Here is a 23,439-nt window from a genome sequence, read left to right on the forward strand (position 1 = left end):
TTTCTGTGACTTGTGCAAGGTTCTTAGGCAAGTGCTCCTGGTTCTTCTGCTTAAACCCCTCAATATTAGGTGATGGCGACCAACGCTATTGCACCTTTACCTTTTAAAAACAGAATTGGTATTGCACACAGTTTACAGGTTCATTTTAGCCTTGGTAAGCTGCACAAAATTGTGGGAAAGTAACTATTAACATACTTAAGCATTTTTTCACATACACACCTTGTTCGCATGATTTTATTGTTTAGGGAACCTATTCACTGAACTGGGGGTATGTTTTCCTTTTTAATGTTGTTTTGTTTTTAGAACAAAACTGTTTATTTTAATATGTGTTTGTTTTATGTGCTTTATGGTTTTACAACCAGATAAAGATTTATTTATTCTAGCCTAATCTCATTATAATGATAACTTCAGTTTGGGACTAGCTAGAAGAATGATTCAAGGACTCATTAGAATGGCAACTTAAAATCCAACCAAATTGTCAAGTCGGGTTTTAAATTACTATTTTGAAAATGTTGCTTTTAGAAAGTCACTATTTTCTTGCCTACGCCTAGTATGACTTTTTGCAAGTGTCCGGGGTAATCTAACTGTTAATGGTTTCCTGTAGGTGGTTATGTATTTCTACCAGTCATTAGACAAAGGGTCTGGGTGTGGAGAGGTGAGGGTCTTCCAGACAGCATGGCTGGGGAGGGGCTGTAACACTTCAAAAAGTAGTCTGGGGGCTGTACCTAGCCATTACCGACTTCAGAAGAAGCCTACACTGACACTGGGGCTGTAACTCACACTTGGGCCTCCCTGCCTTGTGTTTCACTAGCTAGGCTAGAGCCAGGGGAAAGGGAAGAACTGATCAGAATCAGTTTTAAAATTAGACAAAAGGGTGTCTCCCACCAGCAGACTGGCACTGGGCATAAAGATGGCATCCACAGAAGCTCTCCCCAGAACACTCTCGGACCTGTGAAGATCAGAAGAAAGACTACCTTGCTGTCTAAAGACCCTGAAGGAAGATGGGACCTGCTTGACTTGAACCCAAGACCCCAGAAGTGACTCTAAGTGTCAGTTGGCTGACCTGTTGTTTCAGAACAGGGACAGAAAAAGCTCCCAGAGGCCTTCCCCCCCACCAGCTGACCAGTAACAACTGGACCAGTCCTAGTCTCATCTGTTTGCCTCAGTGTGTCGCCTTTCCCTTACCGCCTATGTCGGATGTAGGTGGAGCACAGCTTCGGATCTTATATGTCCTGGTCTGGTCAAGATAAGGATGACCCCTTCTGGTAGCCACGGTGCTGCTGGCAAGATGAAAGCCCAAGCAGTCTGTGCCCTCCAGAAGGGGCTCAAGAAGAAAACCCACCACGGAAAAAACCTTCAGAAAGGAGCTCCAGAAAATCAGAAAAGGCACAGTAGAACTCAGGACTCCAAGAACTGGAACATCAGGAAGCAGCAGGGAAAACCAAGCAGAAAGCAATCCTCAGCAGGAACAGGCAAGAGCGAGGACCACCAAACCAATGTGTTGCGAGGCAAAGAATAAAGAAACTCAACCATCTTATATACAATAAAAACAGGAAGTGAACAAACAAGAAAAGGAAAAATGTCATATTAAGTTGGGAAAGTATCATAGGACAAAATAGGAGAAACACCATCTTAGAAAGGTACTAGTAAAAGGAAAAAGCAGTGCAGGCTGGAATAGACGAACAAAAGTCCAGTGGCAGGTCTAACGCCCCTCAAAAAGGGGAGGACCGCGGGCCTCCCCTCGAGACGAAAATGGGGTGCTGCAAGCAGATTCCCAGCCTGCGGCGTAACAGCAGGCCCCCCCTGGAGCCCCAGGCTTAGCAGGAAAAAGCCAAAAAAAAAATCGAACAAGAAGAGGAGTATGAACAGAAGAAGCATCTTCCCAAGAACAGATGCTTCTTTTGTATCAGAAATTGAAGACCGTTCTGAAAAAAATGTGAATCACATATCTCTTGTACCTCATACTCAGGCTCATTATCCACCAACAGCGAAGGGGGACAAGCATGGTGTTGATGAAAAGGTCCAGAAACATATAGTTTCAGTTGTGAAACATGAAATAGTGGATGTATCTTCCATGTCAGAGGCAACTGCAGAAGGATGGACACCGGATTCACCATATGCGCAATCTTTAAAGGATCATAATATTGAGGTTTAAATTTGTTTGTGGACACACAAAAAGGCAAAAATTTTGATGAAAGCAAGACCTTATCCTGAACCTGATACAAGGGAGAAGGACGTCATCTTACATCAGTAGCTTTCTTCATAAGTTGTTTTGCAGCTAGCAGATTAGAATGTATCTTTTTTTCGGATGCTACAAAGACGACGGGAAAAAGAGATTACAGCTGGAGCAGAGTAGGACTTGATATTCACTGTAGGAAAGGCCCTGGGATGATATCCATACGTGCAAAAAAAGGAGTTGCCTTCGATGCAGTATGCACTTGAAAACTCTGCCAAAGATAGATATTGGGACCAGTCACTTTGAGTTGCATTACAAAAACAACTGAGATACTGCTCAAGCCCCTGATTTAAATGGTCTGTCTGTCCATTCAATGGAGGATGGAACCCAGAGGACAAGGCTACCTCAATGTGCAATAATTTACAAAATTGTTTCCAAAAATGTGAAACATACTGAGGGCCTCTGTCTGAAATAATGACTTGATGGAGACAGTGAAGATGAAAAATCTCCTGTAAAAAGATGTGGCTCAACTCTTGAGCAGTAGGTCATTTCTTTAAAGCTGTAAAATGAGCCATCTTAGAAAAAGAATCTACAGTAACCATGATCACGGTATTCTCTACAGAGGATGGTAGGGAACATAAAAAATCTGTAGGTATCGCGTGCCAGGGGAATGGTGGAACAGGCAAAGGTTGTAATAATCCTGCAGGTTTGGTATGAGGTATCTTAGCTTGTGCACACACTGGACAAGAAGAAACATAGGTCTTAATATCTTTTACAACTGTAGGCCACCAAAAAGATCGAAATAATTAATTCTTGAGTTGCCTTGACTCCGCAATGACCCGCAACAGGTGAATCTTGACACATCAGTAATGTTTCTATTTGCACTTTTTTGGAAGGAAGGAATAATGCTTTTTCATGATGATAATATACCTTGATTTTCCTCAATTGGGGATTCAATGTCTCCCATACTTCTTTAGTAAGTACAGCGTATTCAGATAACACCCCAATGATCCAATGGGGTTCTATAATGTGCTGTGCAGGAATGGTCACACCCTCTGGATAGCGACAGGATAAAGCATCTGCTATGATATTCTAAGATCTAGGGATGTAAGTAATGAAAAAATCATATTGACTGAAGAAAAAAGCCCATTTTGCCGGTCAACTATTCCGACAGTGAACATTTCGAAGGCACAGTAGATTCTGATGATCAGTTCTGACCTCAAAAGGTTCTTTGGTTCCCATTAGGAATAGTCTCCATTCAGTACAGGCCACCATTATAGCAAATAATTCTTGCTCCAATACAGAGTAGTTACAGTTTAGAATCTGTCAGAATACTGTAATTGTTGCAGCTCTTGAGCCTGTTGTTGCACAGAATGTACTAATGATTGAGCTGTCTCCACCATCTCACCCGGAGGATCCTCCATTATCTTTTGGCCACAACGGGTTTTTGGGCATTGCAATCCGTCACAATTCGCCTTTCCCTTACCGCCTCTGTCAGATGTAGGTGGATTAAGGCTTCGGATCTTGTACGTCCTGGTCTGGCCAAGATAAAGATGACCCCTTTTGGTAGCCACGGTGTTGCTGGCAAGATGAAAGCCCAAGCAGTCTGTGCCCCCCCAGAAGGAGCTCCAGAGGAAAACCCACCAGGGAAAAAACCTCCGGAAAGGAGCAAGAGAAAATCAGAAAAGGCACAATAGAACTCAGGACTCCAAGAACTGGAACATCAGGAAGCTGCAGGGAAAACCAAGTGTGAAGTCCACCAAAACCAATGTGTTGCAATGCAAAGAGGAAAGAAACTCAAGCCCCTTATACACCAGTAAAACAGGGAGTGAACAAACAGGAAAAGGAAAACGCCATATTAAGTTGGGAAAGTATCACAGGACAAAATCTTCTTCATCTTGGAAAGGCACTAGCAAGAGGAAATTGCAGTGCATGCTGGAATAGGCAGGCATTCTGGGGCGAAGAAGCATGGCCCCCATGACCAAAACGGCAGACATCCAAAAGCCAAGAAAACAGATGAATACTATATATGTGTCACAGGGTCACCCACGATGCAAAGACAGAGCACGCTGCGACCGTGGCAAGATCCACGGCCTGACCCCGGGCAGTCCAACCCCACCCCTGCACAAGAGTTGGCCACTGCGGGTGAACAAACGTCCTGTGGCAGGCCCAACGCACCAAAAAGCAGACCGTGGGCCTCCCGGAGGGATGAGAATGGGGCACCGCGAGCAGATTACTGACCTGCAGCATTACACAGTGGTAGTGAGGACCTTTTTTATGTATTCACCTATTGATTCATAATATTCTAAAATATCTAAACACATAAACATATCCATTAAACCACATTCAAATTATTCAAAAAACATTAAACACAATTTAAACATAACACCTCACAAAATGACAAATATCAATACTTATTCATGGGACCAGTCAGCAATGAAATGCTGAGGATATCATTACTACAGGTGTTAGCGCATTACCTCTTGCTCTTAATGCCCCTTCGGAGTTCTTAATCAGACCTGTTACAGTACACTTTAACAGTTTGTTGGACCTGGCTTTTTGACAGGGACATCCCCAAACTTTTTGCCTCCTTCCTCCTATTTTTTCTGACCTGTTGTTGTTGGCTTTTGACCTCTGGGCACTTTACCACTGCTAACCAGTGCTAAAGTGCATATGCTCTCTGTGTAAATTGTACTACTGATTGGTTTATCCATGATTGACTATTTAATTTACTTGTAAGTCCCTGGTAGAGTGCACTACATGTGCCTAGGGCAGGTAGATTAAATGCTACTAGTGGGCCTGCAGCACTGGTTGTGCCACCCACCTCAGTAGCCCCTTAACCCTGTCTCAGGCCTGCCATTGCAAGGCCTGTGTGTGCAGTTTCACTGCCACTTCGACTTGGCATTTAAAAGTACTTGCCAAGCCTAGAACTCCCCTTTTCCTACATATAAGTCATCCCTAATGTGTGCCCTAGGTAACCCCTAGAGCAGGGTGCTGTGTAGGTAAAAGGCAGGACATGTACCTGTGTAGTTATATGTCCTGGTAGTGTAAAACTCCTAAATTCGTTTTTACACTACTGTGAGGCCTGCTCCTTTCATAGGCTAACATTGGGGCTGCCCTCATACACTGTTGAAGTGGCAGCTGCTGATCTGAAAGGAGCAGGAAGGTCATATTTAGTATGGCCAGAATGGTAATACAAAATCCTGCTGACTGGTGAAGTCGGATTTAATATTACTATTCTAGAAATGCCACTTTTAGAAAGTGAGCATTTCTTTGCACTAAAATCTTGTTGTGCCCTTCAATCCACGTCTGGCTAGGTTTAGTTGACAGCTCCTTGTGCATTCACTCAGACACACCCCAAACACAGGGTACTCAGCCTCACTTGCATACATCTGCATTTTGAATGGGTCTTCCTGGGCTGGGAGGGTGGAGGGCCTGCCCTCACACAAAGGACTGCCACACCACCTACTGGGACTCTGGCAGACAGGATTGAACTGAAAGGGGGCTTGGTGCATTTCTTAGACACTCTTTGAAGACACCCCCACTTCAAAGGCACAACTTAGTATAAAACAGGGCCTCTGCCCTACCTCATCAGACACTTGCTGGAGAAGAAACCTGAACCAGAAACTACATCCTGCCAAGAAGAACTGCCTGGCTGCTCAAAGGACTCACCTGTCTGCTTTTCTACAAAGGACTGCTGCCTTGCTGTTGGCCTGCTGCCTTGCTGAACTCTTGTCTGGCTGTAAAAGTGCTCTCCAAGGGCTTGGATAGAGCTTGCCTCCTGTTCCCTGAAGTCTCAGGACCAAAAAGACTTCTCTCTTCCTCTTGGACGCTCCGTGCGCTGAACTTTTCGACGCACAGCTTGTTCCGCGGCAAGAAAACGCCGCACACCGACGCTGATCGACGCGACGTCTTCGGGACGACCAAAACTTTGACACACGTCCTCGCAAGGACAACGCCGCCCGACTTCCCGGGAGAAATCGACGCGACGCCTGCCGTGAGATCAAAACTTTGACGCACGGCCTCGCAAGGACAACGCCGCCCGACTCCGCAGGAGAAATCGACGCAACGCCTGCCGTGAGATCGAAACTTTGACGCACGGCCTCGCAAGGACAACGCCGCCCGACTCCGCAGGAGAAATTGACGCGACGCCTGCCGTGAGATCGAAACTTCAACGCGCAGCCCCGCAGAACAACGCGCAGCCGGAAAACAAGCAGGAAAATCCACGCACAGACCCGGGACATCTGGTACTCCCCGTAAACCACAGTAAGAGACTGTCCGCGTGCCGGAAAACGACACCCGACTCCCCGCGTGGAAAATAACGACGCAAGTCCGTGTGTGCTGAGGAGAAATCGACGCACACACCAGTTTTCCACGCACCTCTTCTCCTGTGGCCCTCTGAGGAGATTTTCCACCAGAAACCAGGTATTTTGTGTTTGAAAGAGACTTTGTTTACTTTCTAAAGACTTAAGACACTTTCTATCACTTTTCAGTGATATCTTTACAAATTCGTATTGCAACTTTGATCGTTTTGACCTGAAGATACCAATATTATATATTTTTCTAAACACTGTGTGGTGTATTTTTGTGGTGTTATGCTATGGTGTTGTATGATTTATTGCACAAATTCTTTACACATTGCCTTCTAAGTTAAGTCTGACTGCTCGTGCCAAGCTACCGGAGGGTGAGCACAGGCTGATTTTGTATTGTGTGTGACTTACCCTGACTAGAGGGAGGGTTCTTGCTTGGACAGAGGGCAACCTGACTGCCAACCAAAAACCCCATTTCTAACATTGGTGATCAGCGGTGAGGATAGGACTTGTGTTTGTGCAGTGACATACAATAGCTAAGTATTTCACTACCTACCCACAGTTGAAGGTCAACTTGATTTTTCATCTTTTTTTGGCTGTTGGTTCTCTGATGTCCTCCTGGATATACTATTGATATTTTGGACTTTGAAGTTTGGTTTTTGCTGATAAGATCTTATCAGAATGGGATTGTGTACCTACTCATTCTTTGTTCGTACTGACCACCTCACTAAGGCTGACCTAAGGAAGCTTTGCAGAAAATGGGGCCTTCCTGTAGCAAGGAGATCTACTAAGGCAGAGATGCTCCATCACTACATAGTCTGGGGGGAGGAAAGATGGGCAGAGAGAGAGGCAGCAAGAAACCAAATGACTAAGTACCCCTCAGATGAGGAGGAGGACTACGCACCTGAGGAGGAAGACTACTCAGATTTGGACAGTGACCCAGAAATAGATGAATGGCTCCGAGGTCAAAGGCGACAGAAGCGACAATTAGAGGAGTATCTTGCAGAGGTTGAGGCAAAAAGACTCTTAGCCCTGGAAGAAGAAAAGATTGCAGCTCAAGAGCTGAGGTGTAAAGAGCTGAAACTGGAGGCCGGAAGGGCTGAGTCCAGTTCAGATGGTGGCAGCAAAAATCTTGCATCTAGTACTGCTGAAGGAGGGCACAAGCCCAGAGATGTGGCGCCCAACTTGAAGAAGGGAGTTGACACAACCCAGGCGGTTCAAGGGTATGAGGTAGTTCCCGTTATGCACAGGGTCCGTGAGAAGGATTGGGGAACTGGCACAGGGAGTCATATTCCTACTGGGGGGAGGGACACTTTACTGACTCTAGCAGAGAGTGAAAGAGAAAAGGGTTCCCCCCTGGTGGACGTCCTGGATATAGAGTGTTGAGACATCCCAGAAGAGTATGGGTTGAGTGTCAGGGACAGACAGATACTGTCTCACCAGTCTCAGGAGGGTGAAATAGAGTGCTTTTCCAAGGTTGAGTTACTGGGTGGTTGGGTGAAGGGTACTGTGGTTAATACATGTGAAGGGCAGAGTGATGTAATTGCTGGAGAGCATATGTCTGGTCCTTATTTTCCAGAGCTACGCCAACACCAGGTGGAGTGTGAGTTCTCTGACCCCAGGGAACTTACAATGGAGGCAGACTTCTGGGTGAGTACCAGAGAGTCTGAAGAGGCATTTGGGGGTGCTCCTGAAGGGAGTGGTCTAGGTGATTCCCAACCGAGTGTGGTGGGAAAGGATTGTAGTGTCCCAGGTAGGTCCCAGGTCCTAGAGGGTTCCATGAGGGAACACCAGGAGGGAAGACTAGCCTGTACCGTAGGGCCACCTTTTGAGGGAAGCCCCGCAGTGTCAGAAGAACTTGGGGGGGTGACTGTAGCCAGCATCCCAACAGTTCTGGTGTCTGGCAGTACCCCTCCTAGTGAGGGTGTGCAGAAGTCCAGACATAGGGTTGAGAGGGGGTTGCAGACCCCAGTGGAGGACCTTGAGAGTCAGGGGACAGCTCTGAGAGCAGAGCCCCCCAGGAATGACCCAGGTGAAACCGTTTCTGGTTTGGGGGAAACCCAGACTCTGCCAGATGGGCAGAGGTCGGGAGACCTGCGCCAACCAGACTCTTGTGTGGCCCTTGGGGACGGTGTGTCCCTTGTGGGGGGTGAGAGTGCCCCCCAGGAAGTCCTGGCATGCCAGGCAAAGATTCAACCTCAGGGTGGTGACTCTGGGTTGGATACCCAGGTTCAGAGGTTAAACTCTGACCTGGTGGGAGGTAGATGTGCCTCCCAAGAAGTCCCGCTGTGCCAGGCAATTGTCCAACCTCAGGGTGTTGACTCTGGGTTGGATGACCAGGTTCAGAGGTTAAACTCTGACCTGGTGGGGGGTAGGTGTGCCCCCCAGAAAGTCCTGGCGTGCCAGGCAATTGCCCAACCTCAGGGTGGTGACCCTGGGTTGGGGAACCAGGCTCAGAGGTTAAACTCTGACCTGGTGGGAGGTAGGTGTGCCTCCCTGGAAGTCCTGGCCTGCCAGGCAATGGTTCAACCTCAGGGTGGTGACTCTGGGTTGGCTAACCAGGTTCAGGGGATAAGCTCTGACCTGTTGGGAGGTAGGCGTGCCCCCCAGGAAGTCCTGGTGTACCAGGCAGTAGTCCAACCTCAGGGTGCTGACTCTGGGTTGGATAACCGGGTTCAGAGGTTAAACTCTGACCTGGTGGGTGGTAGGTGTGCCCCCCAGAAAGTCCTGGCGTGCCAGGCAATTGTTCAACCTGAGGGTGGTGACTCTGGGTTGGATGACCAGGTTCAGAGGTTAAACTCTGACCTGTTGGGGGGTAGGTGTGCCCCCCAGAAAGTCCTGGCGTGCCAGGCAATTGCCCAACCTCAGGGTATTGACCCTGGGTTGGGGCACCAGGCTCAGAGGTTAAACTCTGACCTGGTGGGAGGTAGGTGTGCCTCCCTGGAAGTCCTGGTGTACCAGGCAGTTGTCCAACCTCAGGGTGCTGACTCTGGGTTGGATAACCGGGTTCAGAGGTTAAACTCTGACCTGGTGGGGGGTAGGTGTGCCCCCCAGAAAGCCCTGGCGTGCCAGGCAGTTGCCCAACCTCAGGGTGGTGACCCTAGGTTGGAGAACCGGGTCCAGAGGTTAAACTCTGACCTGGTGGAGGGTCAGTGTGCCCTCCAGGAAGTCCTGGCGTGCCAGGCAATTGTTCAACTTCAGGGTGGTGACTCTGAGTTGAATGGCCAAGTTCAGAGGTTAAACTCTGACCTGGTGGAGGGTCAGTGTGCCCTCCAGGAAGTCCTGGCGTGCCAGGCAATTGTTCAACTTCAGGGTGGTGACTCTGAGTTGAATGGTCAGGTGCAGAGGTTAAACTCTGACCTGGTGGGGGGTAGGTGTGCCTCCCAGGAAGTCCTGCTTTGCCAGGCAGTGATCCAGTCTGAGGGTACAGACCCTGGGCTGGAAGACCAGGTTCAGGGTGTCCCCCCGGACCTGGAGGGAGGGGCTACTGATAACAGTGCCCTACCATGTTGTCTTCTGAGGAGGCCACTCCTAGTTGGAGGGTGCTGGACCCCAGAAGGGAGGGCAGGGGGAGTGAAGCCTCACCCCGGGCCCTAGTCCAACCTGAAGGTACAGGCCCCAGTTTGGAGGGCCAGTTGCAGGTTAACAGCCCTGCACTGGTGGAGGAATGGTACAGGGCGACTTCTGTAAGCACCCTGACCATGTTGGACTCTGGGGGTACCGCTCCAGGAGGGAGGGTACAGAGCCCCAGAGGGGAGGACCAGGTTCAGGCTGTCATCCCTGACCTGGTGGAAGGGAGAGTGGTTAAAGGGTGCCCAGCACCTGGGGCTACCGCCCCCCACTCTCCACAGCCACAGTGGTTGGAGAGCTTTGAGAGGCCTGGGGCCTGGCTCTCATCCCTGGCAGCTGTCAGTAATCACTGTGGCTTGCTGTCCGGGTGGACAGAGTTATCCCTGGGGAGGGGACAAGTGTCCCACCCCGGGGGTAGAGTGGGCAACACCACTGTGTTGGTCATGGTGGTACTATCCTGCTCCTGGGATACATCTGTGAGCAAGGTAAGGTTAGGTGCTGCACAGATGGGATCCGCAGGTAAGGAGAAAAGTTCCCCATGGGTTGGCTTAGTGGGCCCTGAGAGTATGGACAGAGGGATCCAATTGGAGTTAGGAAGGCGAAGAACTTGAGCATGCCCCTGCTGTTGTGGGCCTGGGTCCTTGTTCTGTCGCCTCAAACAGGGAAGTACATCAGGATAGTGATTGTTCTCCCCTGGCTTTAGGCTGGTAGGGGGTCATGTTGGACCTGGCTTTTTGACAGGGACATCCCCAAACTTTTTGCCTCCTTCCTCCTATTGTTTCTGACCTGTTGTTGTTGGCTTTTGATCTCTGGGCACTTTAACACTGCTAACCAGTGCTAAAGTGCATATGCTCTCTGTGTAAATTGTACTACTGATTGGTTTATCCATGATTGACTATTTAATTTACTTGTAAGTCCCTGGTAGAGTGCACTACATGTGCCTAGGGCAGGTAGATTAAATGCTACTAGTGGGCCTGCAGCACTGGTTGTGCCACCCACCTCAGTAGCCCCTTAACCCTGTCTCAGGCCTGCCATTGCAAGGCCTGTGTGAGCAGTTTCACTGCCACTTCGACTTGGCATTTAAAAGTACTTGCCATGCCTAGAACTCCCCTTTTACTACATATAAGTCATCCCTAATGTGTGCCCTAGGTAACCCCTAGAGCAGGGTGCTGTGTAGGTAAAAGGCAGGACATGTAACTGTGTAGTTATATGTCCTGGTAGTGTAAAAGTCCTAAATTCATTTTTACACTACTGTGAGGCCTGCTCCTTTCATAGGCTAACATTGGGGCTGCCCTCATACACTGTTGAAGTGGCAGCTGCTGATCTGAAAGGAGCAGGAAGGTCATATTTAGTATGGCTAGAATGGTAATACAAAATCCTGCTGACTGGTGAAGTCGGATTTAATATTACTATTCTAGAAATGCCACTTTTAGAAAGTGAGCATTTCTTTGCACTAAAATCTTGTTGTGCCCTTCAATCCACGTCTGGCTAGGTTTAGTTGACAGCTCCTTGTGCATTCACTCAGACACACCCCAAACACAGGGTACTCAGCCTCACTTGCATACATCTGCATTTTGAATGGGTCTTCCTGGGCTGGGAGGGTGGAGGGCCTGCCCTCACACAAAGGACTGCCACACCACCTACTGGGACTCTGGCAGACAGGATTGAACTGAAAGGGGGCTTGGTGCATTTCTTAGACACTCTTTGAAGACACCCCCACTTCAAAGGCACAACTTAGTATAAAACAGGGCCTCTGCCCTACCTCATCAGACACTTGCTGGAGAAGAAACCTGAACCAGAAACTACATCCTGCCAAGAAGAACTGCCTGGCTGCTCAAAGGACTCACCTGTCTGCTTTTCTACAAAGGACTGCTGCCTTGCTGTTGGCCTGCTGCCTTGCTGAACTCTTGTCTGGCTGTAAAAGTGCTCTCCAAGGGCTTGGATAGAGCTTGCCTCCTGTTCCCTGAAGTCTCAGGACCAAAAAGACTTCTCTCTTCCTCTTGGACGCTCCGTGCGCCGAACTTTTCGACGCACAGCTTGTTCCGCGGCAAGAAAACGCCGCACACCGACGCTGATCGACGCGACGTCTTCGGGACGACCGAAACTTTGACACACGGCCTCGCAAGGACAACGCCGCCCGACTTCCCAGGAGAAATCGACGCAACGCCTGCCGTGAGATCAAAACTTTGACGCACGGCCTCGCAAGGACAACGCCGCCCGACTCCGCAGAAGAAATCGACGCGACGCCTGCCGTGAGATCGAAACTTTGACGCACGGCCTTGCAAGGACAACGCCGCCCGACTCCGCAGGAGAAGTTGACGCGACGCCTGCCGTGAGATCGAAACTTCGACGCGCAGCCCCGCAGAACGACGCGCAGCCGGAAAACAAGCAGGAAAATCTACGCACAGACCCGGGACATCTGGTACTCCCCGTAAACCACAGTAAGAGACTGTCCGCGCGCCGGAAAACGACACCCGACTCCCCGCGTGGAAAATAACGACGCAAGTCCGTGTGTGCTGAGGAGAAATCGACGCACACACCAGTTTTCCACGCACCTCTTCTCCTGTGGCCCTCTGAGGAGATTTTCCACCAGAAACCAGGTATTTTGTGTTTGAAAGAGACTTTGTTTACTTTCTAAAGACTTAAGACACTTTCTATCACTTTTCAGTGATATCTTTACAAATTCGTATTGCAACTTTGATCGTTTTGACCTGAAGATACCCAGATAAATATTATATATTTTTCTAAACACTGTGTGGTGTATTTTTGTGGTGTTATGCTATGGTGTTGTATGATTTATTGCACAAATGCTTTACACATTGCCTTCTAAGTTAAGTCTGACTGCTCGTGCCAAGCTACCGGAGGGTGAGCACAGGCTGATTTTGTATTGTGTGTGACTTACCCTGACTAGAGGGAGGGTTCTTGCTTGGACAGAGGGCAACCTGACTGCCAACCAAAAACCCCATTTCTAACATTGGTGATCAGCGGTGAGGATAGGACTTGTGTTTGTGCAGTGACATACAATAGCTAAGTATTTCACTACCTACCCACAGTTGAAGGTCAACTTGATTTTTCATCTTTTTTTGGCTGTTGGTTCTCTGATGTCCTCCTGGATATACTATTGATATTTTGGACTTTGAATTTTGGTTTTTGCTGATAAGATCTTATCAGAATGGGATTGTGTACCTACTCATTCTTTGTTCGTACTGACCACCTCACTAAGGCTGACCTAAGGAAGCTTTGCAGAAAATGGGGACTTCCTGTAGCAAGGAGATCTACTAAGGCAGAGATGCTCCATCACTACATAGTCTGGGGGGAGGAAAGATGGGCAGAGTGAGAGGCAGCAAGAAACCAAATGACTAAGTACCCCTCAGATGAGGAGGAGGACTACGCACCTGAGGAGGAAGACTACTCAGATTTGGACAGTGACCCAGAAATAGATGAATGGCTCCGAGGTCAAAGGCGACAGGAGCAACAATTAGAGGAGTATCTTGCAGAGGTTGAGGCAAAAAGACTCTTAGCCCTGGAAGAAGAAAAGATTGCAGCTCAAGAGCTGAGCTGTAAAGAGCTGAAACTGGAGGCCGGAAGGGCTGAGTCCAGTTTAGATGGTGGCAGCAAAAATCTTGCATCTAGTACTGCTGAAGGAGGGCACAAGCCCAGAGATGTGGTGCCCAACTTGAAGAAGGGAGTTGACACACCCCAGGCGGTTCAAGGGTATGAGGTAGTTCCCGTTATGCACAGGGTCCCTGAGAAGGATTGGGGAACTGGCACAGGGAGTCATATTCCTACTGGGGGGAGGGACACTTTACTGACTCTAGCAGAGAGTGAAAGAGAAAAGGGTATCCCCCTGGTGGACGTCCTGGATATAGAGTGTAGAGACATCCCAGAAGAGTATGGGTTGAGTGTCAGGGACAGACAGATACTGTCTCACCAGTCTCAGGAGGGTGAAGTAGAGTGCTTTTCCAAGGTTGAGTTACTGGGTTGTTGGGTGAAGGGTACTGTGGTTAATACATGTGAAGGGCAGAGTGATGTAATTGCTGGAGAGCATATGTCTGGTCCTTATTTTCCAGAGCTACGCCAACACCAGGTGGAGTGTGAGTTCTCTGACCCCAGGGAACTTACAATGGAGGCAGACTTCTGGGTGAGTACCAGAGAGTCTGAAGAGGCATTTGGGGGTGCTCCTGAAGGGAGTGGTCTAGGTGGTTCCCAACCGAGTGTGGTGGGAAAGGATTGTAGTGTCCCAGGTAGGTCCCAGGTCCTAGAGGGTTCCATGAGGGAACACCAGGAGGGAAGCCTAGCCTGTACCGTAGGGCCACCTTTTGAGGGAAGCCCCGCAGTGTCAGAAGAACTTGGGGGGGTGACTGTAGCCAGCATCCCAACAGTTCTGGTGTCTGGCAGTACCCCTCCTAGTGAGGGGGTGCAGAAGTCCAGACATAGGGTTGAGAGGGGGTTGCAGACCCCAGTGGAGGACCTTGAGAGTCAGGGGACAGCTCTGAGAGCAGAGCCCCCCCAGGAATGACCCAGGTTAAACCGTTTCTGGTTTGGGGGAAACCCAGACTCTGCCAGATGGGCAGAGGTCGGGAGACCTGCGCCAACCAGACTCTTGTGTGGCCCTTGGGGACGGTGTGTCCCTCGTGGGGGGTGAGAGTGCCCCCCAGGAAGTCCTGGCATGCCAGGCAAAGATTCAACCTCAGGGTATTGACCCTGGGTTGGGGCACCAGGCTCAGAGGTTAAACTCTGACCTGGTGGGAGGTAGGTGTGCCTCCCTGGAAGTCCTGGTGTACCAGGCAGTTGTCCAACCTCAGGGTGCTGACTCTGGGTTGGAACACCGGGTTCAGAGGTTAAACTCTGACCTGGTGGGGGGTAGGTGTGCCCCCCAGAAAGCCCTGGCGTGCCAGGCAGTTGCCCAACCTCAGGGTGGTGACCCTAGGTTGGAGAACCAGGTCCAGAGGTTAAACTCTGACCTGGTGGAGGGTCAGTGTGCCCTCCAGGAAGTCCTGGCGTGCCAGGCAATTGTTCAACTTCAGGGTGGTGACTCTGAGTTGAATGGCCAAGTTCAGAGGTTAAACTCTGACCTGGTGGAGGGTCAGTGTGCCCTCCAGGAAGTCCTGGCGTGCCAGGCAATTGTTCAACTTCAGGGTGGTGACTCTGAGTTGAATGGTCAGGTGCAGAGGCTAAACTCTGACCTGGTGGGGGGTAGGTGTGCCTCCCAGGAAGTCCTGCTTTGCCAGGCAGTGATCCAGTCTGAGGGTACAGACCCTGGGCTGGAAGACCAGGTTCAGGGTGTCCCCCCGGACCTGGAGGGAGGGGCTACTGATAACAGTGCCCCTACCATGTTGTCTTCTGAGGAGGCCACTCCTAGTTGGAGGGTGCTGGACCCCAGAAGGGAGGGCAGGGGGAGGGAAGCCTCACCCCGGGCCCTAGTCCAACCTGAAGGTACAGGCCCCAGGTTGGAGGGCCAGTTGCAGGTTAACAGCCCTGCACTGGTGGAGGAATGGTACAGGGCGACTTCTGTAAGCACCCTGACCATGTTGGACTCTGGGGGTACCGCTCCAGGAGGGAGGGTACAGAGCCCAAGAGGGGAGGACCAGGTTCAGGATGTCATCCCTGACCTGGTGGAAGGGAGAGTGGTTAAAGGGTACCCAGCACCTGGGGCTACCGCCCCCCACTCTCCACAGCCACAGTGGTTGGAGAGCTTTGAGAGGCCTGGGGCCTGGCTCTCATCCCTGGCAGCTGTCAGTAATCACTGTGGCTTGCTGTCCGGGTGGACAGAGTTATCCCTGGGGAGGGGACAAGTGTCCCACCCCGGGGGTAGAGTGTGCAACACCACTGTGTTGGTCATGGTGGTACTATCCTGCTCCTGGGATACATCTGTGAGCAAGGTAAGGTTAGGTGCTGCACAGATGGGATCCGCAGGTAAGGAGAAAAGTTCCCCATGGGTTGGCTTAGTGGGCCCTGAGAGTATGGACAGAGGGATCCAATTGGAGTTAGGAAGGCGAAGAACTTGAGCATGCCCCTGCTGTTGTGGGCCTGGGTCCTTGTTCTGTCGCCTCAAACAGGGAAGTACATCAGGATAGTGATTGTTCTCCCCTGGCTTTAGGCTGGTAGGGGGTCATGTTGGACCTGGCTTTTTGACAGGGACATCCCCAAACTTTTTGCCTCCTTCCTCCTATTGTTTCTGACCTGTTGTTGTTGGCTTTTGATCTCTGGGCACTTTAACACTGCTAACCAGTGCTAAAGTGCATATGCTCTCTGTGTAAATTGTACTACTGATTGGTTTATCCATGATTGACTATTTAATTTACTTGTAAGTCCCTGGTAGAGTGCACTACATGTGCCTAGGGCAGGTAGATTAAATGCTACTAGTGGGCCTGCAGCACTGGTTGTGCCACCCACCTCAGTAGCCCCTTAACCCTGCCTCAGGCCTGCCATTGCAAGGCCTGTGTGTGCAGTTTCACTTCCACTTCGACTTGGCATTTAAAAGTACTTGCCAAGCCTAGAACTCCCCTTTTACTACATATAAGTCATCCCTAATGTGTGCCCTAGGTAACCCCTGGAGCAGGGTGCTGTGTAGGTAAAAGGCAGGACATGTACCTGTGTAGTTATATGTCCTGGTAGTGTAAAACTCCTAAATTCGTTTTTACACTACTCTGAGGCCTGCTCCTTTCATAGGCTAACATTGGGGCTGCCCTCATACACTGTTGAAGTGACAGCTGCTGATCTGAAAGGAGCAGGAAGGTCATATTTAGTATGGCCAGAATGGTAATACAAAATCCTGCTGACTGGTGAAGTCGGATTTAATATTACTATTCTAGAAATGCCACTTTTAGAAAGTGAGCATTTCTTTGCACTAAAATCTTGTTGTGCCCTTCAATCCACGTCTGGCTAGGTTTAGTTGACAGCTCCTTGTGCATTCACTCAGACACACCCCAAACACAGGGTACTCAGCCTCACTTGCATACATCTGCATTTTGAATGGGTCTGCCTGGCTGCTCAAAGGACTCACCTGTCTGCTTTTCTACAAAGGACTGCTGCCTTGCTGTTAGCCTGCTGCCTTGCTGAACTCTTGTCTAGCTGTAAAAGTGCTCTCCAAGGGCTTGGATAGAGCTTGCCTCCTGTTCCCTGAAGTCTCAGGACCAAAAAGACTTCTCTCTTCCTCTTGGACGCTCCGTGTGCCGAACTTTTCGACGCACAGCTTGTTCCGCGGCAAGAAAAACGCCGCACACCGACGCTGATTGACGCGACGTCTTCGGGACAACCGAAACTTTGACGCACGGCCTCGCAAGGACAACGCCGCCCGACTTCCCGGGAGAAATCGACGCGACGCCTGCCGTGAGATCAAAACTTTGACGCACGGCCTCACAAGGACAACGCCGCCCGACTCCGCAGGAGAAATCGACGCGATGCCTGCCGTGAGATCGAAACTTTGACGCACGGCCTCGCAAGGACAACGCCGCCCGACTCCGCAGGAGAAATCGACGCGACGCCTGCCGTGAGATCGAAACTTCGACGCACAGCCCCGCAGAACGACGCGCAGCCGGAAAACAAGCAGGAAAATCCACGCACAGACCCGGGACATCTGGTACTCCCCGCAAACCACAGTAAGAGACTGTCCGCGCGCCGGAAAACGACGCCCGACTCCCCGCGTGGAAAATAACGACGCAAGTCCGTGTGTGCTGAGGAGAAATCGACGCACACACCAGTTTTCCACGCACCTCTTCTCCTGTGGCCCTCTGAGGAGATTTTCCACCAGAAACCAGGTACTTTGTGTTTGAAAGAGACTTTGTTTACTTTCTAAAGACTTAAGACACTTTCTATCACTTTTCTGTGATATCTTTACAAATTCGTATTGCAACTTTGATCGTTTTGACCTGAAGATACCCAGATAAATATTATATATTTTTCTAAACACTGTGTGGTGTATTTTTGTGGTGTTACGCTATGTTGTTGTATGATTTATTGCACAAATGCTTTACACATTGCCTTCTAAGTTAAGTCTGACTGCTCGTGCCAAGCTACCGGAGGATGAGCACAGGCTGATTTTGTATTGTGTGTGACTTACCCTGACTAGAGTGAGGGTTCTTGCTTGGACAGAGGGCAACCTGACTGCCAACCAAAAAACCCATTTCTAACACAGTTCATATAACGTTTTTGGTTGTCTGCTGTACAACATAAAGCTGTGAAAGGAACTTTCCAAATATATGTGTAGATGCATTTCAAACCTCTGATTCCTTTTGGGTTCTCATCAGGGCATCTTGTGTTTTCCGAATTTCAAGGAGGCCCAACCCAGCTGGATTACATGAGCCCAATCCCTTAATATGTCACAGTGAGACACATATGGTGCATGCTTGTATGTTGTCTGCCTGTATCTGTGCAGTCTTTCCATGTGCGGTTTCTGTCTATGTGCTGCATCAGACTGTGCAGTCTGTGCATCCATGTATGGTCTATATGTGCTGTATGTTGAGGTGCGTGTGTACTCTGTGGGTCTGCATATCGTGAATCTGTGCTATGTCCATGATTTGTGACTGCACATTGTGTGCGGTGTGTATGTAGATCCTACTTGTGCTTGTTGATGTGGAGTGTGTTTGTGTGTGTACACTCCCTGACCCGTCAGAATCCTTGCACTTCGCTAAGATTCCCTAACGACACAATGGATGCACTGTATTTACAAAATAGAGCACCAGGGGGCACACCTTCACAGATGCGTCAGACCTTATGACACATCTGTTGGCGTTAAACTCATGTATTGCTGAAGTTGCTTTGTGAAACTGACGCAACTCCAGCAGAGCGAGGAGGCTCCCATTTGAAAAAGCCCTGCGTCAATTTTATGCCTGCTCTGAGCAGGTGGTTAAATTCTATGCAGTGAGATTGCAGAATGACCAGTGGCAGCTCCTCCGTTATGGTGAAGGAGCATCACCCCCTCGTCAGCAGCAACTGCTGCAAATCCTTTAACAATGAAAGGATAAAATCTAAGTTTATTATCCTTTCATTGTTAAAGGGGTGGGGCATTGTCGATGAAGAGCAATGAGGGGAGTGCACTGTGCACTCCTCAGTGTGCATGTATGTTTGGCTGGCTGTCTCAGGGCGGTCAAACACACATGCGCACTGTGCTCTCTCCAGCCCAACACTGTGTTACCAGGCTGGAGAGAGCAGGCACAGGCTCCCAGTCTGCCTGGGAGAGCCCTGGCTGGGCACTCCCCGCCAATCCTAACGCTGCTTTAGGCAGCTTCAGGATTGGCCGCAGGGCAGGCTGAGAGTCTGCTTGCTGCTGAGACGACGAGGACCGGCGGCGATAATTTTTTTTAAATGTATTTATTTAATTGTATTAAATCCCCCTGCGTCACCCCGCCCCTGTAGCCCCTGCCACTGAGAATGACACAGTTAAAGGTAAATTTTGCTGCGTCAGTTTTGCATGGCTTTTTGCCTGGGAACACCTATCCTGCATACATTATACCTGGCAGGGCTTTGCAAACTGATGCGTTGGCCTCAGTGCGTCAGTCTGTAAACCTGGATCAGTGCAGTGCACTGCTAGCTCCACCACTGCGTAAAAATAAAATGACGCAGCAGTGGCACAAGGGCTTGTAAATGAGGACCTCTCCACCTACCTGCCACCACGTCAGTCTCCACCCCCTCATCCACCCTCCCCGACAAAGCACGCAGCGACTGCTGTGTGTAATCACCGCTTGTCGCTTTTAATTCCGCGCTTGTATTTAAAAGTATTTCTACAGCCGGGGGCGGCCTGTGTACGTCTGCGCCGCAGTGCATCAGATCCCGGGGCCTGAACAGATTGTTCGACAATCTGACATATGTTTCAATTTCTGACGGACGCGTTCCTAATCCCGCCAAATCCCGCCTTCTGAATACAGAGCGCTCTCTGCAGGCTGGTGCAGCGCTGGGGGCGGCTGGGAATATGTGGAGCTCGGCATCTGCAATGAGGGAAACGTTACAAGCTCCAGGCGTGTCTCGGTCCCACCGCCCTGGACATTTAAGGAGGGAATCTTTCAGTTTTATGAAAACACTAGGCGTTTGTGCACAGCATGGTACCTTGGTGATTATTCCAATAAATGTGAGTGTGTATCACACACTTTTATGCATACAGATCCCTGTTTATTCATTTTTGGCATGCCTACACACATTTTCACACACAAAGGAATACTTACTATGTTGCCATGCTGTGATTATATATATATATATATATATATATATATATATATATATATATATATATATATATGTACAGCACTTTTATTCATATAGTCTGTCAATGTATAAATGTGTCACATATTCAAAAATGTAATGTATGTGAACAGCCTTTTAGATTTTTAGATTTGTATACATACACGTGTGCATGTGTATGCGAGAGTGTGATTTTATTGAAATTGGTGTAGCTCGATAAAACACATTATTGAATGTAACTACACCAATAACCCAAGAGTTACACATTTTTAATATAGTGCAAACGTCATGGTAGACCTTCTTACAATAGTACAGCAACCTCAGTAAGAAATCACGGATTGTTCACTGATTGTTCCATCACACATTCCACATAATTGCTTTATATAAAAAAACTGTGGGTCAGCGGCAAGTATTAGAAAAGCACCATATATTTGCTGGAATTCACTAGTCCACGGCCTTTAAATTAATTTTCGTCTCAATTTTAATGAGTTTTCGTCTCACGTCAAGGATATAACCCTTTCTGTTCGAGTGCATTCCTTTGTTTATAGCTATAATTACCCGTATAATCAGGTGCGAGCTAGTCCATGCGTGACAGGAGGGAGGGATGAAATAAAGCCGGGGTGTGAGAGAACTACGTCATTACGTCAGCTAGTCGACCCACTGTAACTCATGCAGGGAGCTCTGTGTCCGGGAAACCCACGCAGAGTGAACCCCAATGGGCTGCTTCTGACGTCAGCCACCAACTGACGTCAAATGACGTTTCTGACGTCATGTCCGCCACCCCCAAAATAAGCTGGGAAACAAAAAATCTAATAATACTCGTGGTGTGTTTAAGCGGCAAGGAACTCCCACACAAAGATAAGAAGTCGTTGAGTAAAAGGCGAAGAGTCAAAACTAAAAAAATAATTTCAAGCCTGCCCATCTGAAAACTAAGATCCGCAGAGATAAAGATTGTTTTCATCTCTCATGATTAAGCAGGGGAAGGGATGGCCAGTGATTTGAAGACACCAGAGCTAGTTGAAATTCCTGACGACTCGTAAACGTGTCTATTGTACTGCTATTGGAAGCTGGGGTGAGGGGGCTCTCTGTCTCACGCCATAAGCAGTGTTGTTGGTGTAAATATACTTTGGTGTGTATATATCCACCACTAATGCTTTTTGGGCGTGCTACTCGCCGAAAAGCTATTCGACCCCTAGTCAAGGGTAGTAAGCGCTATATAAATGCAATCTTTCTATCTATTAAGGTATTTACAGTAGGGTCATGTGTATTTAATTATAATGTGCTTTTTGGAATGAATATACATATATATATATATATATATATATATATATATATATATATATATATATATATATATTAAATGTGCATGTTTTTACGAACTCCTCAAGCAGTGTTCCTGGTGTAGTTACTCTTTGGTGTGTGAATATATATATATATATATATATATATATATATATATATATATATATATATATATATATATATATATATATGCCTGTTGTTTTCTTGTGATCCTGCATCTTCCAGCATATATATATATATATATATATCATCGAACGGCACACTGTATTTAAATACCACATGTTACCCTGGTGTAAATGTCGCTTCTGCTGTTTGACACTCAACGGTATCTCATAGGAATCTGTGTAGCTGCTGTTAATACCATGCAATGATATTTAAATTAAACACATATATATTTTAGACTCAATCCTTTCATGGCTCTTCATTGAAACTAACGCTGCTGGCTTGAATCCGCTCGTGGTCGCCCGACTGTAATTAGCGTTCACATTGTGGAATAAACATACATTCTCATTATATTAAAAAATAAATGGAAAAAAGCATGCGGGTTAATTTAAACGAAGACTGCATGTCTAAATGGACAAATGTTTGTGTATGTACACTAATTATACCATGAAAACTAAGGCGATGACTTGCGTACTCCAGGTAATGTGGTTCAGCAAAAAAGGCGGAAAAAACCTCTGCGTGCAGATGCATTTTCTGTCAAGTTAAATAAAACTTTCGAAGCGCTGAAAATACATTAAATGTTGTCTAAATATAGCGCCTTCCTTTAAAGGTGTTCTCTGCGGGGGTCATTGGCTTACTACGCACTAATGACGGTGACAACTCCCTAAAGTATCCCCTCCTCCACCCCAAATATGGATGGAAAATAACTGGCGTGAATATGATGACGGTGTAGGCGCTAGCCCAGCATCTCCGCTCCCCCTCCAGTACCGAACGTGGGGGACAGAGCGCCACGATCCCTAAGTCTCATTCGGTACAGCACAGTGTGAGTCACTCAGCTCCCCCCGCCCCCGCCTGAGTGACAGCTCGCAAGGACCGGATCTGGAGCTGCTGTACCTTTAAAAATCTGAATTGGAGGGGCCATGATTTATCAAACTCACATTATCAAGAAAATGTCAAGCCAAGGGCACCTTGCTCCGCGCTGACGCAAAGCCCATCTTTCCCAAGGAGCTATAGAAAGCTTGGCTCCTAGCGGAGCGGACCCCACTGCTTCTGCGCTTTAAGACTGCGCTGATTTTTTAACTGCACCGAGTTAAGCTGTTGTCGACCCGACCATGGTGAGTACCCCTCCGCGCTCTGCGTGCCTGTACCTTAGAGCACGAGTACGCACAGCCAAAGCGCCTCTGTGTTCTTAACGCGCGAAACTTTAAACCGGTGTGCCTCTAAGCGTTTTATAGCGAATGTCTTTGTGTGACGAGCCCTTTCGTGTGAGCTGCGTCCACCATGCAGAAACTTAGGTAAATACTCGAAAAACTGGTGTATGTTGCGGGGCCTGGGCATGGGATCGCTGATGTGTGTGTTTGGGGAGTGGTGGAAGATAGAAATAAACCGCTTTATAGGTGATATTTGTCTCTCGTGTGCCCTTTCGGGTACCACTGACCACTGTGGTGAAACGTACGAACGCCGATCCTATAGCTGGTTTGTGTATAGGGCAGTCGAGTGATATAAGTAAACCGCCTTATAGATGTTGTCTGTTTTTACTCGCTCGAATATACACAAAACGCTGTATACATTGTGCGTCTGTGTAGAAGTGAGCCCTTTCGGATAGCTTTGCCTACTGGTCAGAAATGTAGATAAACCGCTGTAGCAATATGCGTATGTGTGAGCACTGTCCACTGTTGGAATGTAAATAAACTGCTTTATAAATGGTGGGTGTGAGGGTCCTCTGATTAACAGCTGACCATT

The 23,439-nt window shown here is 48.5% G+C and overlaps 1 protein-coding gene across 1 annotated transcript in view; it reads left to right on the forward strand.

The window, feature by feature from the left end:
* Positions 1-1,861: 1,861 nt before the first annotated feature.
* The window catches only part of SLC6A5 (solute carrier family 6 member 5), a 305,468-nt gene continuing 283,890 nt past the window's right edge, over positions 1,862-23,439 (forward strand). The window contains exon 1 of the mRNA XM_069221331.1: positions 1,862-2,149. Coding sequence (XP_069077432.1) covers positions 1,862-2,149 — 288 coding nt within the window. The remainder of the gene's footprint in view (positions 2,150-23,439) is intronic.

Source organism: Pleurodeles waltl, chromosome 3_1, assembly GCF_031143425.1.
Source record: "Pleurodeles waltl isolate 20211129_DDA chromosome 3_1, aPleWal1.hap1.20221129, whole genome shotgun sequence".
Lineage (NCBI taxonomy): Eukaryota > Metazoa > Chordata > Amphibia > Caudata > Salamandridae > Pleurodeles > Pleurodeles waltl.